Raw genomic sequence first — 17961 nt, forward strand, 5'->3', positions numbered from 1 at the left:
TCACACGTTGACCATTACACCTGCCCCCCAACATAGAATAACACGTGATAAGTCATAGTACCCAGTGTAATGAAACAAAATGAATAAGAACTTGATAAGACTTAAAGGGAATCTGTCACCCCTTTTTTTCGAATATGAGCGGCTGGCACCAACATCAGGGGCTTATCTACAGCATTCTGTAATGCTGTAGATAAGCTCCCAATGTAATCTGAAAGAGAAGAAAAAAGAATTAGATTATACTCACCCCGGTGTCGCCATCCGGTCCAGCACCTCCTATCTTCATACGATGCCGTCTTCTTCTTTCCTTCCTGTCGTGGCTCCTGCGCAGGTGCAATGCTCTGCCCTGCGCACTGCAGTATTTTGCTCTGCCCTCAACAGGGCAGAGCAGTGCTCCTTCGCCGGAGCCACAACAGGAAGGAAAGAAGAGGACGTCATTGTATGAAGATGGGAGGTGCCGGACCACAACACCCATTGGACCAAGACCAGACCACCCCCTGGTGAGTATAATATTACTCACTTTTCTTCCCTTTCAGGTTACATCGAGGGCTTATTTTCAGAATTACAGAATGCTGTAGATAAGCCCCTGATGTCGGTGCTTGCAGCTCATATTCGAAAAAAAGGGTGGCAAATTCCCTTTAACGTATTGTTAGGCACTGGTATTCTCCCGCTGCACGGGTTAGATCCCAAGCCTTGCCTGGTGCTGCGGTCTCCCATTCAGGCTTGGCAACTGGGATGACTGCTCAGCACAGACTTCGGTCCCAGCTCCTTTCCCAGGTTCATGCTGCATGTGACGTTACTGCTGGCCCTCCAGCTAAGCCTATGGTGACTACTGGTATACATGTACTCAACCATAGAGAAAAAGAGTACACAAAGCTGTTTAGAATATTCAAAGATTTGACAATTTTATTATCATTTGCATAAAAAAGTATATAAAAATACACTTAAAATATTTATGGACAACAATTTGTTCAATAAAGGAGATAGCAGTACAATATGTGGTATATAATGTTAATTGAAGGACTGGGTATTGTCACACCCCTAGATAAAAAGAACATATTCCTAAAGTGTCCTCTAGACAGCCCCCTAAGGAAGCCCACGCGAAACGCGCGTCGGGGCTGCTATACACGTGGTATACCAGGACCTATTTGGGTAAGAAGTTCCCCCTTCCTTTTTATTGCACTGTGGCACTTTATTTGATTTTTGTGGAGTGGTCTAGATTAGTTTGAGCTGATTAAAAATATTGGATTTATTCCACTTACCTTTTTTCCTTTCAGTCTGCTCTTTATGAGTAGTTCTTTACACTATGGCACTTCTTTTTTATCTAGGGTTGTGACAATACCCAATCCTTCAATTAACATTATATACCACATATTGTACTACTATCTCCTTCATTGAACAAATTGCTGTCCATAAATATTTTAAGTGTATTTTTATATACTTTTTTTATGCAAATGATAATAAATTTGTCAAATCTTTGAATATTCTAAACAGCTTTGTGTACTCTTTTTCTCTATGGTTGAGTCTGTCTATTTTTGAGTATTGCTGTTGCCCTATATGGCGGTATTATAAGCATTTGTTTTTTCTGGTGACTACTGGTAAACATGTGCAGCGTTAAGTCCAGATTTCACCCTACTGAGCATGTCCATGATGTGTTGCCTTCTCATTGGCGCTCGAACGTCAGCTGCTCTGGTGATGTGACAGCTTCAGACTGGTCCACAGGCAAGGTCCTGTCTGGCTGGACATGAGCCTTGTGTATAAAAGGTCCTCAGGAGCGGACACTGGTGTGCTAGTATCATGTGTGTTTGGTGTGTTGGTGGCTTCTATACCACTCTGTGAGCACGTGTGCCGCTAATAGCACTGCAAGTGTTTTTCTAGACAGGCAGTGTAGGGTGGGAACTCCCACTTGAACTTAGCATCTGCACTGGGCGTCCTCAGGCACGTGTGCTTAAGCACAACCATGTGCCAGAGCAGGCTCAACCACCAGCTTAGTCTTCCTTGGGGGGTTAAGCTATAGGGACCCCAATTAGTATTTTTCTATACGCCTGTGCAGCCTAACAGGGTATAGTCCTTTTTGCATTGCTTCATAGTACCACTCTGTGGTGTGAAAGAGCTTGGTACTCTGCGCTCTGTGCATACTGAGTGACATTTAACTCAGTGTGCTTAAAGTGTTTTCTCACAGCCTTGCTCTGCCTTTGTGCTGACTGCGGTTTCTCCATCACCACACGGTGGACCCCAGGTTGCGAATGCACGTTATTATTATTTCATATTTGTTGCATTCCGCCAATCCTAACATGTATCTTGTCTAGTGATTCAATAGCGATACATGAGATCATTCTTTTAAACTAAGACCTTTTGGGTAATGGAAATCAAGGAATAAGATCCAATAAGCTTTAGGGGCTAAAAGTAATGGGGCCCAGTTTTCTCCTCTCACAGGACGGTTAATCGTTTCAGTGCTGTATGTAATTAACAATGATGTATCACTTTGAATCTTTAAAAGGAAATGTCATGAAACATCTGAAATAGACTTTATTTTTAGAGGTTAAGATATTGCATCACAGATATATTCTGAAATACGAGTTCTACATTTTCATGTATCTAGTTTCATATTTCACAACATATACGACATGGGTGGTGTTACAATTGATCAAAGGTTTGATACAACTATTTTCTATGTACGAAAAATTACGGTAAATGTTTTGTGAATGTGATTGCAAAGATTATACTTTGATATTTCACATTTAACAGAGCTTTTCACAGATAACTACATTGAAATTGAAAAATGCACTCTGGCGCTGGTTGCCCAGAGTCATGGCCCCATGGGCAGTACATCTGGCAGGAGACAAGAGTGGGAAGTTTCTCTGCCAAAGTTTATTCACAGTGAGTTGGAGGTGGAGAGAAAGAAAAGTTTCTCCTCTAAAAAAAGATTTATCATTATGTCAGTCTGTGAAAATCATATGTCATTACAATTTTTTTTGCGAACCCATACACTGGAATGGGCGAGTGCCACCCAATTCTCAGAGGCAATTCGTGCATGCTATGATTTTCTTTCTCAGAGCACTCGAAAGAGGAAAAAATTGGACATCTGCACAGTACCATAGCATAACATGAGTACAAGTGCCATCCATCAAAACCACGGAGAGCACTCGTCTGATTTAAACATTCATCTGCACGAGCCCTTATAGTCAGTGCTATAGGTGGTAGAAAATGTCTTTTTATTGAACGTGGTGACATTAGATTTTTGACAGTGATAGATGAAGACAGCAAAAGATAGCGTGATCTAACTTTGGGAATAGACTGCGGTGGATTAAGTGTAGAGTCATTCTACACACATAACTTGAGTCTATGATAGCATCACATTACTTAGTAAATGAAATATCAAGATTTTTGATTACATGATGTGTGTGGGTGTCAACTTGTAGCATATATAATGAATTGCCCCTATTCGGCTTGTGAAGAAGTTTGGTATTAATTTTGCTGACAGTATGGCAAAGACTATAAGATATAGTGTGAGTAAAGGGCCTGTCACACTAAGCGATATCGCTAGCAATATCGCTATAACGTCACTGGTTTTTGTGACGTAGCAGTGATATTGCTAGCGATATCGCTATGTCTGATACTTACCTCCGACCGCTGCCCCGCTGGTTATCGTTGATCGCGCGAGAACGTCCTTGACCGTTTCTCGTCGTCAGCTTCCTGCTGGGGCTTCCTGCTGTGGAGACGAGCGACGCGTGGACGCGGGCGGGAGGACGTCAGGATCGCCTCGTCTGACAGGTAAGTAGCGACCCCTGACCCCTGCGATGTCGCTGGTGAGATCTGCCTGTGTAGCAGCTCACTAGCGACCACTTAGCGATGCACCAGCGATCCTGACCGAGTCATATCGCTGGTCGGGATCGCTGGTGCATCGCTAAGTGTGACAGTACCCTAATGCGGGAATATAACGATGTAACATCACAAGTAACCAAATATGATCAGCTAACCATTTAGGCTTATTCATGATTTGTAGCAATTGTTTAGTGTTGGCATGTATATGACATTTTTTAAATTAAGACCATTTGAGCAACGGCTATCGCCCCATAAAATTTAAAAAGCTTCATTTTTATGTTCAAGAATACTCAATTGGTAATGGCATACAGTACAATTACTGTTAATGCAATATAAGACTGACAAAACTAGGCAAGTCTTTATTGTTCAACCACCACAACCCCTTTGTATACCAGACCAATTCCAAAACCCCATAACCTTCCTCTCCAACATCACTGAAGGGGAAATGAATTGGTTCCTCTCCAAATCACACCTCACCACTTGTGCACTAGGCCCCATCCCATTCCACCTACTCCCCAATCTTACCACTACACTTATCCCACCTCTTCCACCTATCACTAACTTCTGGTACCTTTCCTTCTGCTTTCAAACATGCCACAATCATGCTTATCCTTAAAAAGCCAACCTTCGACCAAACCACTATGCCCAGCTATTGCCCAATATCACTGCTTCATTTCGCTTCCAAACTTCTGGAGCAGCATGTCCACACAGAACTTTCCTCCCACCTCTCATCTAACTTGCTCTTTGACAATCTACAATCTGGTTTCCGTCCCCATCATTCCACTGAGACTGCCCTGACCAAACTTACTAACAACCTACTTAAAGCCAAAGTTAACGGACAATACTCTATACTTCTCCTTCTAGACCTGTTCTCTGCTTTCAACACAGTTGACCACTGCCTCCTACTACAGATCCTCTCCTGTTGTGAACACATTTGACCTGGCTTCTAAGATTGGGCTTCCTCTGGTGGTTGCTGCTGGTAATGGAGCTGGTCTGGCTGACAGAAGTCAATCACCTGAGCATGATGATTGGAGGTCAGGTGTTACAGACTTGAGTCATTTAAGTGAGCAACCTTCCCTCAGCTCTTGCCGGTGATTTGGTTTTCTTCCTGAGCATTTTGGAAGTCTGCTTGCCTTCTGCTTCGTCCTGCACCTTTCAGATAAGTTATTTGTCTGCATGAATCTTTTTGCATTTGCTCCATTTTTTGCTTTTCTCTGATTTCTGCCTTGCTGATGTGAGTCCAGCCTGGTTCCCTGCTGGGACCTGTGCTGGACTCTGTTTCTTTTGCCACAGCTTATGTCAGTCTTGCAGTATTTCTAATCCCCTGTTATGTCAGTATCTTTTGTTTGCGTCCAATTACACCAGAGTTCAATGGTAAATGCAAAAAACACAGTCGGCATCACATTAAATATGCACGATGATTTTTTGCATTTACTAGTTACACCAGTGTTCTGATTTAGTGGGGGAGAGGTCGTGTTGCCTCAGTATTTTTGCATATCAGACGTGTTGGAATTTTTCTTAGGGTTTTTTTTGCGTGATTGCCGACAGTATCCTTTCCTGTCCTGTTCTATCTAGACAGTTTGGGCCCCATCATTTGCTTACTCTATTTTCTGCCTGTGTTTGCACCTCATCTTGTCTCACTGGCAATATATGTTCTGGGGCTATCTATTCCTTTGGGGGTCTACTCCGAGGCAGTTTAGCTTTCCCCTTTCTCTCTTTAGGCTTAGTTAATTCTTTGGCTGTGCCGAGTCATCTAGGGCATTGTAGGTACGTCCCACGGCTAATTCTAGTTGTGTTGTCAGTTTAGGGGTCTGCAATCTGCTAAGTTACCAACCTCTCTGGTTATCTGGTTGCCCTCACCGCCTTCGTGTTATTTCAGTTACCAGCCTGCAGGTCGCGTCACACAGGATGGGTCCACGTGACATTATCACCAACCAACAACTGTTTTTCTCTGCTGAGCCATGGACCCAGTTCAGACCTTTGCCCAAATCCTGCAGACCCTTACTGGGCCACTAACACTCAGTGGAATGACCCTGCACTTAGGAGTCAATTTGTGCAGGGTTTGTCTCCAAAGTTGCAGGATACTCTGGTGCAGTACGCCGCCCCCAGGTCACTGGAGGCTGCCATGTCCCTTGCCATCTGGGTGGATAGACGCCTCAGGGAAAGACATATACAAAAAGTGCCCCCTGATGTCCTTGCTAGGGAGGAGGACCCACCAGTGCGGATGGAGGAACCCAGACAGCCCGGTGTGGTTGATTCAAAAAAGGGGGTGTCTGCGGCTCGTCGTGGTGGGGGGGTATGCTTTTCCTGTGGGAAGCCTGGCCATTTTATGAGAGCCTGCCCAGTTCATGCCAAGTCTCCGGACGAACCTATGCAAGTAGGAGGAGCTAGTTTGTGTACGGAGCTGCCTATGGTTCGGGGAGTGGTGTCAGCATGTTTGTACTGTGGGCAGACTGGTCATATCCTTAAGGCTTGACCATTGCGTGCCAAATTATCAGTGCCATCTGAGAAGCCACATTCCCCTGGTTGCTTGGAGGGAGGCGACCAGGGAGTATACATTTCCTCCATTTTGCCCTCCCAAGGTACTATGTCAGCAGAGGTGTTGGCTGACGGCGTACCGGAGGTGATGGATTGGCGGGCGAGGGAAGTGGTCAGCTGGGGGCAGTCGTGTGAGGGCTGCTGCCTAGGAACTACTGTCTCTGCCATCTCTCTTCAATGGACCCCTTCCTCTCCAGTGAGAGCAGCAGATGTGCTGCAGGAGAGTAGGGGCAAGTCTCAACCCTTGCCATTCGCCATTGTAGGTACGTCCCATGGCTAATTCTAGTTGTATTGTCAGTTTAGGGGTCTGCAATCTGCTAAGTTACCAACCTCTCTGGTTATCTGATTGCCTCGCCTATTCACATGTTATCCTCCTTGGTTACCTAATCACAACACTCTCCTCCTTTGGCATCAAAGACCTCACCCTATCCTGGATCTCCTCATACATTTCCAACTGCACATTCAGCGTCTCCCACTCCCACACTACCTCCTCATCCTACCCTCTCTCTATTGGAGTCCCCCAAGGCTCTGTTCTAGGACCCTTACTCTTCTCAATCTATACAATTGGCCTGGACAAATCATAAAGTCCCATGGATTCCAGTACCACCTGTATGCTCATGACACTCAGATCTTCCTCTCTGGCCCAGATGCCACCTCTCTGCTGTCCAGAATCCCGGAGAGTCTATCAGCCATATCCTACTTTTTCTCCTCTCGCTTCCTCAAACTGAATGTGGACAAATTTGAACTCATTATTTTTCCTTCATCTGACAGATCTTCCTTACCTGATCTATCTATCACAATTAATGACATCACGCTTTTCCTCGTACTGGAAGTCCGCTGCCTCGGAGTAACTCTTGACTCTGCCCTGTCCTTCAAACTGTACATCCAAGCTCTTTCCACCTCCTGTCGCCTGCAGCTCAAAAATATCTCCAGAATCCATCCTTTCCTCAACCTTCAATCTACTAAAATGCTTGTGCATGCCCTTATCATATCCCGCCTCGACTACTGCAACATCTTTTTCTGTGGCCTCCCTGCTAACACTCTCGCACCTCTCCAGTTCATCTTTAACTCTGCTGCCCGACTAATTCATCTCTCTCCTCGCTACTCCTCCACTTCTCCCCCTGCAAATCTCTTCACTGGATTCCATTCCCTCAGCGTATCCTGTTCAAATTACTAATACTGACCTACAAAGCCATCCATAACATGTCTCCTTCATATATATATCTGAACTAATCTCCCGATATCTTTCCTCACGTAATCTCCGGTCCTCCCAAAACCTCCTTCTCTCCTCCGCACTTATTCACTCCTCACCTAATCGCCTCCAAGACTTCTCTCGAATATTCCCCATCCTCTGGAATTCTGTGCCCCAACACGTCAGACTATCAACCGCATTCAGATCCTTCAGACGGAACCTGAAAACCCACCTCTTCAAGAAAGCTTACAGCCTGCAATGACCCCGCTCAATCCTCACAACTACCGGAGCTTCCTCCTCAGTCAACACCGAAGCCGCCACATCCCCCAGCTTACTGCCTGCTTCACCACCATCTTGTAGAATGTAAGACCGCAAGGGCAGGGTCCTCTCCCCTCTGCATTAGTCTGTTATTGCTAGTTTGTTTACTGTAAGTAATTTGTATGTTACCCCTTTTCAATTACAGCACCATGGAATCAATGGTGCTATATAAATAAATAATAATAATAAAATTAATATTTGATGATATTTTTCTAGGTTGTCCTGGACCCAAAAAAATTGAATTCCTTACAAGTGTATTGGATGCATTAACCACTGATATGGTACATGCGGTTTCTGACTTAACCTCATCTTCCAGCAGGTAAGTTTCACCTTCATTAAAAGGATATTCTAAAACTTTTTATCCAATCTTGCCTTACAGAATACGCTCTTTAATTCAGGAGACTACAAATAAATAGATAACAACATTAGCTCGCTGCAGTAGGGTTAAATGAATGTCGACATTTTCTTGTTTTTCTCCATACTAAGTGACTAAAATAGTGTGTTAAAAATACTGAGTGTTATAAACATGGACAAATAAAGCTCGAAGTGCTGGTTTATTAAGTAAATATTTTAACAATGGCATACACTGTCATAAGTAATGTGCTGGTGCAAAAGTAAACCTGTAGCACCTCACTAAGACACACAGATAAACAAGGCGAAAGCGTTTGGCTTGGGATGTCTATCGTAAGAGTAATCCTGACAGAATGGAAAAATACAGACTTAGTGCCAGAAGGCTTTTCTATTCAGCTAGACACAGAATCATTCTATCAAACCTCTCAAGAGCGAGTGCTTATGTGTCAAGGTAGAAAACATGTGCAGGCCAGCTGGCTTATTATTCAAAAATGGCACCCAGTGTAAAGGTGAGAGAGAAATCTACTAAATATAAAGTTGTCAAGCTAGAAAATATCTCTATATATAAACATGAATGTGTGTGTGTGTATCACCAACCAATCACGAAGCATCTTTCATTTCACCAGAGCTGTTCAAAAGAAGCTTGTCACGTGGACCCGTCCTGTGTGACACGACCCGCAGGCCGGTAACTGAAACAACACGACGTGGCACGTGAAGCTGTCCTGTGTGACACGGCCGGCAGGCTGGTGGCCGTAAACAACAAGACAAGGGGGAGGGACACCAGTTACAATGGTGGGCCCTGCGATAGAGAAAGGGGACGTGGAGACCTCCTGCACTCCCCTGAGTCAGTGTCCCTAACGCTCCTAACGTTCCCTATGCCGGTTCCGCACCGGGTGCCACTCAGGATACCTGTCGCCCTAGCACACCCTACACCTGTTCCTTGCTAGGGAGCTGGGTGGCGCAGGCACTGGCCCCACCGCTGTGCTAATACACACGAAGGGAAAACACAAACAGGGGAACACCACTTAGCTTTACTCTGTGCACTTGCTCCCGGCAACAGAGTCCACCACCAGAATGCAGCTCTCCTCCTGAAATGCTGCCACCAAGCTCTGTCATAGCTGCAAGGAAATCCCCTCTGACTCCTTCCACACCAGGGCTCAGACCATGCTGCAAGGAGCTCTCTCCAGCTCCTTCCTCCACCAGGGATGGTTGGAAATGAATACTATCAACAACGCTGATTGCCACACCTGTGACTCTTTTATAGCAGAGCCAGCAATCACACCTGCATTATAAATGTGCACTTAACTAAAGAAACAGAGTGCAATGACGCTCACCACCACTGGGGCAAACTTAGAGCAAACGACACCACAGTGCAATAATCCAAATGGCCATTGGGGGCAAAAACATCTCCAAGCACAGCTTGAGAAAAAAAAAAGGTTACCTGTGCTTTTATCTGTCCTGATCCCGCATGGATCATGACAAAGCTGAGCTGTGATTGGTTGCTATGAGCAACAGTTTTCCTTGCAAACAATCACTAAGCATCTCTCATTTCACCAGAGCTGGTTAAAAGAAGCTGAGCTGTGATTGGTAGCTATGAGCAAGTTTTCCCACTTGACAACACCTCAGCAGACACTGACATGGTGGGAGAAATCTAGCACCCTAGGAACATAAGCACATGACTCAAATGAATCCCCCTTCCCATGCCCATATCCCCATCACACATCCTCCATCCTGTAGGCACATCTTCCCTCTTAAAGGGATCATTGGCATGGAAGTCAGAGCAAATCCATCCAACGCTTTGGTTTTGACCCCAGGGTCTCTTAAAGGGATCATTGGTATGGAAGTTAGGGCAATTCCACTAAGCGCTCTGGTTCTTACCCCAGGCCTCTCTTAAAGGGATCCCTGGTATGGAAGTTAGGACAGTTCCACTCAGCTCTGTGGTTCTGACGCCAGGGTCTCTTAAAGGGATCATTGGTATAGAATTTAGGGCAAATCCACTCTGCGCTTTGGTACTGACCCCAGGCCCTTCTTAAAGGGATCCCCGGTATATAAGTCAGGGCAAATGCCTTCAAATGCTCTGGTACAGACACCAGGCTTTCTTAAAGGGATCTCCTGTATGGAAGTTAGGGCAAATCCCTCAGAGCTCTGATTCTGACCCCAGGGTTCTATTAAATGGATCATTGGTATGCAAGTCAGGGCAAATCCACTCAGCGCTCTGGTTCTGACCCAAGTCCCTCTTAAAGGGATTCTCGGTACGAAAGTGAGGGAAAATCCACTCTGTGCTTTGGTACTGACCCCAGGCCTCTCTTAAAGGAATCTCTGATATGGAAGTTAGGGTAAACCAATCAGCGCTCTGATTCTCACCCCAGGCTTCTATTAAAGGGATCATTGGTATGGTAGTCAGGGCAAATCAACTCAGTGCTCTGGTTCTGATGCCAGGCCTCTCTTAAAGGGATCCCCGGTATGGAAGTTAGGACCGTTCCACTCAGCGCTCTGGTTCTGACTCCAGGCTGACGGGATGATGTGGGATATTAGTGGTAGTTGTCTGTTGGCTCTGGCTAATGGGTTGATGTGGGATATTAGGTGTAGTAGTCCAGTGGCTCTGGCTGACGGGATGATGTGGGATATTATGGGTAGTAGTCCGGTGGCTCTGGCTGATGGGATGATGTGGGATATTATAGTGAATGTGGCTATGTGGAGTGGGCGGGGCTCTACACTCAGCTTTATTTATATATGCATATAATCATTATAATTTGTTATAACTAACCGTAGTTAGTTACTATGCCCGGGCAGCGCCGGGCTCTTCAGCTAGTAAGGTATATTAATGGTTTCAGTTAAATGGTATGTCAAGAAAAAAAACAGACAAAAAAAATTCTGAATGCTTGCCAGTTGTATAGCAAATATTGCTGTATCCCCTGAAGGATTAACTGTGTTGTATACTAATGCAGCAGTAAGCATCATGTAGTAGTAGCAGGATGTGTCTGTTCTGTTCATTCATTTCTGTGACTACTTGGAAGGAAATCTTATGAAACACTTCTTTAATTGCTTAAACTGAAAACATGGAGAGTTGAAGAGACAAATCATCCATTTACGTTGCATTAATATTGATTTTGAAGCTACCAAGCACCCGCTTATGAGGAGTGAAAGCTTTAAGTGTTGAAGACACTATTATTCCCCAATTACTACATGAAACCTTCCCAATGTAACATTACTAAAAGACTAATATTTGTAATTGAATTTTTAATAACTTGTATTCATCCCACATTTAGATGTTGAAATAGTATCAGTAACGAAATTGCAACTCTCTTTAATTTTCATTATAGGGAATCTGCCAGCAAGATGTCACACCTCAAACTTTTTTTATATGCATGTCAATCTTTCAAAGACATACATGGATAGTCCTTTCCATCGTTACTGAGAAATCAGGGTTTGAATTGAAACGCAAATGAGGCTGGTGAGCCATTTGTAGATCTGAAGTCTATGTCACTCCAGCTCTCTTCCCCACCCAGCATTACCTCCTTTTGCTTGCTGATGACTTCTTTGCCTGAAGCCACACAGAGTAGAGGCTGTCCATCACGTGGGAGGCAGTGACGCAGTGCAGGTAATAGAGTTGGAGTGACAGAGGCTTCAGATTTGCAGTGGTCCATCAGCCTCATTTGCCTATACCGTGATGAGCAAAAGGGTAACAATGTTTTAAACTTTAAACTTTCTGGCTCCATATTTCACCATCCACTACTGCTATGAAAGTGGGACTACCATCACTTTATAGACAGTCATGTTGGGTATCTCATAGATAAATTTAACTTGCAAGTATTTAGCATATGATTAGTTATACAGATCCTTGTCATGTCACTGCATTGTTACTGTTTTGCTCATACAAGTCTTAATTTTAATATTTATTATTTTGTTAGTATTTTATAAATCCACCTTTGACTTTCAACACTGCCTGAATCCTTCTAGGCATGCTCTCGATCAGATTCAAATATGCTTTGACCTAATCTGATCCCAGGTTTCTTCTACATGTTCCCAAAGGTGGTGCAAACTGGTCAACTCACTTGGGCATGTACACAGTTTTTTCTTCAACTCTACCCACAAGTGTTCAATTGGCTTGAGGTCAGGAAACTGTGGGGGCCACTCCAGCACCTCTTCTTCATAGTTATTGAACCATTTCTTCGCTAATCTTGACTTACGCTTCAGGACGTCGTAAAACTTGAGCACTATGTCATCCTTTTCATACCCCTAGTAGTGTACAAAGAATACTCATATATAGCCCTTCATTGAGACCACCATCGATCCTGGTCAAGTATCCAACACTTTTGGCTGTGAAACAACCCCTTATCAGGCTTCCTCCACCAAACTTGACAGTTCCTTTAATTTCTCCACCCATTAGCCCCTTTTTTCCTTGTTTGTTCCAGACCCATTTGTACCCATCATTTGTACTCATCAGTACCTAGTCTGAGAACTTAGTAGAGAGCCATCTAAGAACCTAATAGAGAGCCACAAGAACTTAGTTATAATATGTATGGAACACGCCATCATTTTTTTGTTTCAAATATGCATGAAAACCAATGGAAAAATACTTTGTAGCATCTGATCTACTTTACGCCATTTTTAGCTTTTGCGTTTTCAGGGACTTCACGGATCCCGGCTCTCTATCCGTGTTGCTGTTGTGTCCCAAGTCTTGGATGGGAGTAATGCATTTACAGCCAACTACTCCACCGGTGTCTGCTGCAGAACCATAAGTGTCCATACAACCTTGGGGACCGGGCCCCGACCTTGCGCTGAGAACCTATAGGCAGGGTTCCTCTTCCAAACCACAACTCCTCTCTGTTCTCCTACTCCTTCGTTCCGCGCTGTTCCTTCTCTCTCTTATGGAAGCTTAGGTTGCAGGTCTACGTCTTTCTCCTTCTCTTCTCTTTCTTGTGCCAGCTGGCTCAGATCACTGAGGCAGCTGCAGCACTCCTTCTAAACTGAACTCAAAACTGAACTCAAAACTAACTTCAGAACTGCTTCTCTGGGACTCACCCCAGACTGACCTCCTGTCAGACTGACCTCCAATTCTCAACTTTCCCTCTTTTTTATACTAACTCCACCCACCTCCCAGCACATCTCGTGTTTCGAAGCAGGGTTCCACGAAGGGTGCTCTGCTACCCCCAGCCTGAAGCTGCTAGATGGGCCTACTGAACTATCCTGTGTGTGATGCAGATGTTGAAGTGTGGAAAGGAGTTCCCAACTTACCTAGGCGGTGGGGCACTACACCTTAGGAGAAGGGGCAGTACCTCTGTCGCGACTGAGCCTCAGGGGTGCCACACTAAACATGTCTAGATTCTTTTTTATTTAAGTGGTGAAAAAGGAATCCAAACAATGGTAAAAAAAATTAATAAATGGCGACATTTTCTGATACCCATAGCAACTCCATTTTTTGTGATTAGGGCTTGGGTGAGTGCTTATTTTTTGCACACTGAGCTGACGTTTTTATTTTTACCATTTTGGTGTATTACTATCTTTTGATAGCCTGTTATTGCACTTTATTGTAATGTAACAGCAACCAAAAAAACGTAATTCTGGTGCTTTTTTATTTTTTTTCTCGTTTCGTCGTTTACTGATTGAGTTAATTCTTTTTTCCTATTGCTAGATCAGGCAATTCTAAACCCGGTGATACCAAGTATTTGATACTTTTATTGTTTTATTCTAAATAGGGCGAAAGGGGGATGATTTGAACTTATATATTTTTTTAATATTTTTAAAAACTTTTTTTACTTTTTGCATGCTTCAATAGTCTCGATTGGAGACTAGAAGTTTCACCGCTTTGATTGGCTCTGCTACATACAGGTGATGATCAGATCGCCGGTATGTAGCAGAAATGTTCACTTGCTATGAGTGCCGACCACTAGGCAGACTCTCATAGCAATCTGGCTTTGACAACCATAGAGGTCTGCTGGAGACCTCTGGTTGTCATGCCAACTCATCAGTGACCCACAATCACGTGATGATATACCTGTGGCCAAACATTTTTATATCCCCAATCACAGCCCCATGAACATGAAATTACTTGCATTAAAGTAACTTCAAATCTCAGAGAGACAGGAGAGTCTGGGAGTACAATTGTTTGGCCACCTTTGACACACTCAGTGCAAGAATGAATGTGTCACATGGATTTATCTTTTTTTACATCAACTAAGAAATTTGCTCCTCAAACCTTGTGAGGGCATCACAACAAAGAACCAGACCCCAATCAGAGGACAATAAAACTTTCAAACTCCTTATCTATCAACTCTTCCAATATTTATGGCCACAACTGTTTCTCCTTCTCCCATAAGGATAGTTCTACTTCATTTCACTTGTCTTATCTATTGCATTATTTCTGTGTCCCGTTGTGCATAAATATGTGACTCTACAGATTTTGTGTTATCCTATGCCTAATGAAGAGACCGGAGTAATCTTGAAAGCTTGCAATGTGTTACCATCTTTTCAGTTAGCCATTAAAAGGTATCAACCACTGAGGACTCTCAAATATTAATATTTTTCTATCTACTGGCTAACACAGTACATACAAAGATATATATCTTTCCTGTATGCAATTCTACTTTAATGTTAATAAACTTTACTAGTAATAGTAGTAATAAACGGAAGAAATCATTTATAATTTATATTCTCATAGAATTTTGATTGATTTTGTGCAGTCATATAAAGCTACAAACATTTTGTGTACTCCCTGTTTTATATTTACTAATCTGATGTGAAAAGGCAAGCCTGAAAAGTAACATGACGCAATTCTGCAAAGGAAATGTATAAGTGTGGACTGATCTTTACACATAGGACCTGATTTATGAAGATGTTTGCAACAGTTCTCTGGCAGAAAACACCTTCAAACATCACAGAATTTTTGGACACCACAAATTTGAACAAAAATTTTCAAATTTTAGTGTTTTCATGCCAGACTCAGCCAACTCTCCCAAAGTGGGCAAATGTACGTGGAGGCATGTGTTTCTTAATAAATTAGATACATCTTATTCCAGCATGCTGACCATTAAAACCAGTGTATATATACAAAGCCAGTCTTAATAAATATGCCCTATTGGCTTCAGGGGCCTCATCCTCAAAACTGTCTAACAGAAATGAAGCTTTCATTGTTCTGGTTACAAAAAAGGGATAGGTCTTACAGTAGTCCCCTTTCATACATATTACAGTGTATCAGGATTATCTGGAATATTTCCCTAATCAATAAATTGCACAATTTACATAAATGAAATGTAGGGTATTTTTCATACCTTTAAGAGATCACTTATACCAAGAGATAGTGATTAGAGATGAGTAGATCGACCTGAGGAGGATCAACGTAGAGTTGATTTTTTTTTTTAATTGACAGTTCTCCATAAATTTGAACACTGAGATGCAATTCGTGAGCATCAGTAATAAAAAGGAAAAAACTGCCAGTGCAATTTCACATACTGCTGAAGACTCAGCACACTTATGGCATCAGATGCCACCGCAGTGGCTTCCCCCTAATCAGTTCACATGGCGTAGCCCACCCAATCAAGGGGCTATCACAGTCAGTTTAAAAAATAGGGGTTAGCAAAGGAATGCCATTTTATCTCTGTAATGCATAAGGATAGGAGCTCAGAGCACACAGCATAGGACAAGGCCTAATGCGATTGTGGTGTACTACTTCAGTGCTGATGTACCAGATTGAAAATGGAAGTATAGTCTCAATCTGTGCTTTCTGATCCAAAGATTCAAGTGATATATAGGGAACTGCTGTAGGAGCATTGTTACTCAGTTTAACTGAATTGATTGATATACAACAGTAACAACATATTGATAGCATCTTTGTTTAGATTTTTCACACAGTGTAAGCAAGAAGTGTTTGTATTAAACCCCTCATTGTTATTTGTACAACTAAAGTCAAATTTTAAATTAAAAGCTTGTGCGTCACTTGAAAGTGTGGCGCACGAGAAAACTTTTTTTCTAAAGAGAATTCTTCATAAACAACAACCATAAACACAACAGTTTATCTACCAAAGTTTGTGTGTTGGTTAAAATATTTTTTTCTGCTGGTTTAATTGCTGTAATAGTCTAATGTTATGTGTTTATACACGCCCCCTGAATACAGCAGTCCCAGGTGTTGGCTTTTGGGACACGATTCTATCTAGATCTTTGAGGCACATCCTATTTTGTAAAGGTGAGAAAGGATATATGGCACTCTTTAAAATGTTGAGCTCGAGTAAGGGTTCCTCTCCATGCAAATAGTAATATCAAGTACTCTTCACTCTAAGACTCGAGAAGAAAAATTTATCTTTAATTTATTATTTTTAAGCAGGACAAAGCGCCGTTATCTGTATCAATTCTCATTTGCAATCCGAGTTTGAGAAAGACCATGTTAGAGGGTTGAAACCAGGGGAAGAGTCTTGAGGAGATCATTTGCATATTCCCAGTGCCTTCTGGGATAAGTGAAGAGTCTCCGCGAGCTCAACGATCACTGGGTTTTGGCCGTTGCAGCTGAAAAGAGGAAATCGGAAAACCAGGGGAAGAGTCTTGAGGGGATCATTTGCATATTCCCAGTGCCTTCTGGGATAAGTGAAGAGTCTCCGCGAGCTCAACGATCACTGGGTTTTGGCCGTTGCAGCTGAAAAGAGGAAATCGGAAAACCAGGGGAAGAGTCTTGAGGAGATCATTTGCATATTCCCAGTGCCTTCTGGGATAAGTGAAGAGTCTCCGCGAGCTCAACGATCACTGGGTTTTGGCCGTTGCAGCTGAAAAGAGGAAATCGGAAAACCAGGGGAAGAGTCTTGAGGGGATCATTTGCATATTCCCAGTGCCTTCTGGGATAAGTGAAGAGTCTCCGCGAGCTCAACGATCACTGGGTTTTGGCCGTTGCAGCTGAAAAGAGGAAATCGGAAAACCAGGGGAAGAGTCTTGAGGAGATCATTTGCATATTCCCAGTGCCTTCTGGGATAAGTGAAGAGTCTCCGCGAGCTCAACGATCACTGGGTTTTGGCCGTTGCAGCTGAAAAGAGGAAATCGGAAAACCAGGGGAAGAGTCTTGAGGGGATCATTTGCATATTCCCAGTGCCTTCTGGGATAAGTGAAGAGTCTCCGCGAGCTCAACGATCACTGGGTTTTGGCCGTTGCAGCTGAAAAGAGGAAATCGGAAAACCAGGGGAAGAGTCTTGAGGGGATCATTTGCATATTCCCAGTGCCTTCTGGGATAAGTGAAGAGTCTCCGCGAGCTCAACGATCACTGGGTTTTGGCCGTTGCAGCTGAAAAGAGGAAATCGGAAAACCAGGGGAAGAGTCTTGAGGAGATCATTTGCATATTCCCAGTGCCTTCTGGGATAAGTGAAGAGTCTCCGCGAGCTCAACGATCACTGGGTTTTGGCCGTTGCAGCTGAAAAGAGGAAATCGGAAAACCAGGGGAAGAGTCTTGAGGAGATCATTTGCATATTCCCAGTGCCTTCTGGGATAAGTGAAGAGTCTCCGCGAGCTCAACGATCACTGGGAGGAGACACAGATTAGATATTAGAAAAAACTTTTTGACAGTTAGAGTGATCAATGAGTGGAACAGGCTGCCACGAGAAGTGGTGAGTTCTCCTTCAATGGAAGTCTTCAAACAGAGGCTGGACAGACATCTGACTGGGATGATTTAGCGAATCCTGCTTTGAGCAGGGGGTTGGACCAGATGGCCCAGGAGGTCCCTTCCAACTCTACGATTCTATGATTCTATGAAACATCATATGTTG

At 43.5% G+C, this 17961-nt stretch overlaps 1 protein-coding gene across 1 annotated transcript in view; it reads left to right on the forward strand.

Annotated features, from left to right (window-relative positions):
- The window catches only part of SMOC2 (SPARC related modular calcium binding 2), a 792053-nt gene that overhangs the window by 696478 nt on the left and 77614 nt on the right, over positions 1-17961 (forward strand). Inside the window, exon 10 of the mRNA XM_073545093.1 lies at positions 8087-8189. Coding sequence (XP_073401194.1) covers positions 8087-8189 — 103 coding nt within the window. The remainder of the gene's footprint in view (positions 1-8086; positions 8190-17961) is intronic.

This window comes from Dendrobates tinctorius, unplaced genomic scaffold (genome assembly GCF_039654945.1).
Source record: "Dendrobates tinctorius isolate UK_male_01 unplaced genomic scaffold, ASM3965494v1 ptg000140l, whole genome shotgun sequence".
In the NCBI taxonomy this organism is placed as follows: Eukaryota; Metazoa; Chordata; class Amphibia; order Anura; family Dendrobatidae; genus Dendrobates; species Dendrobates tinctorius.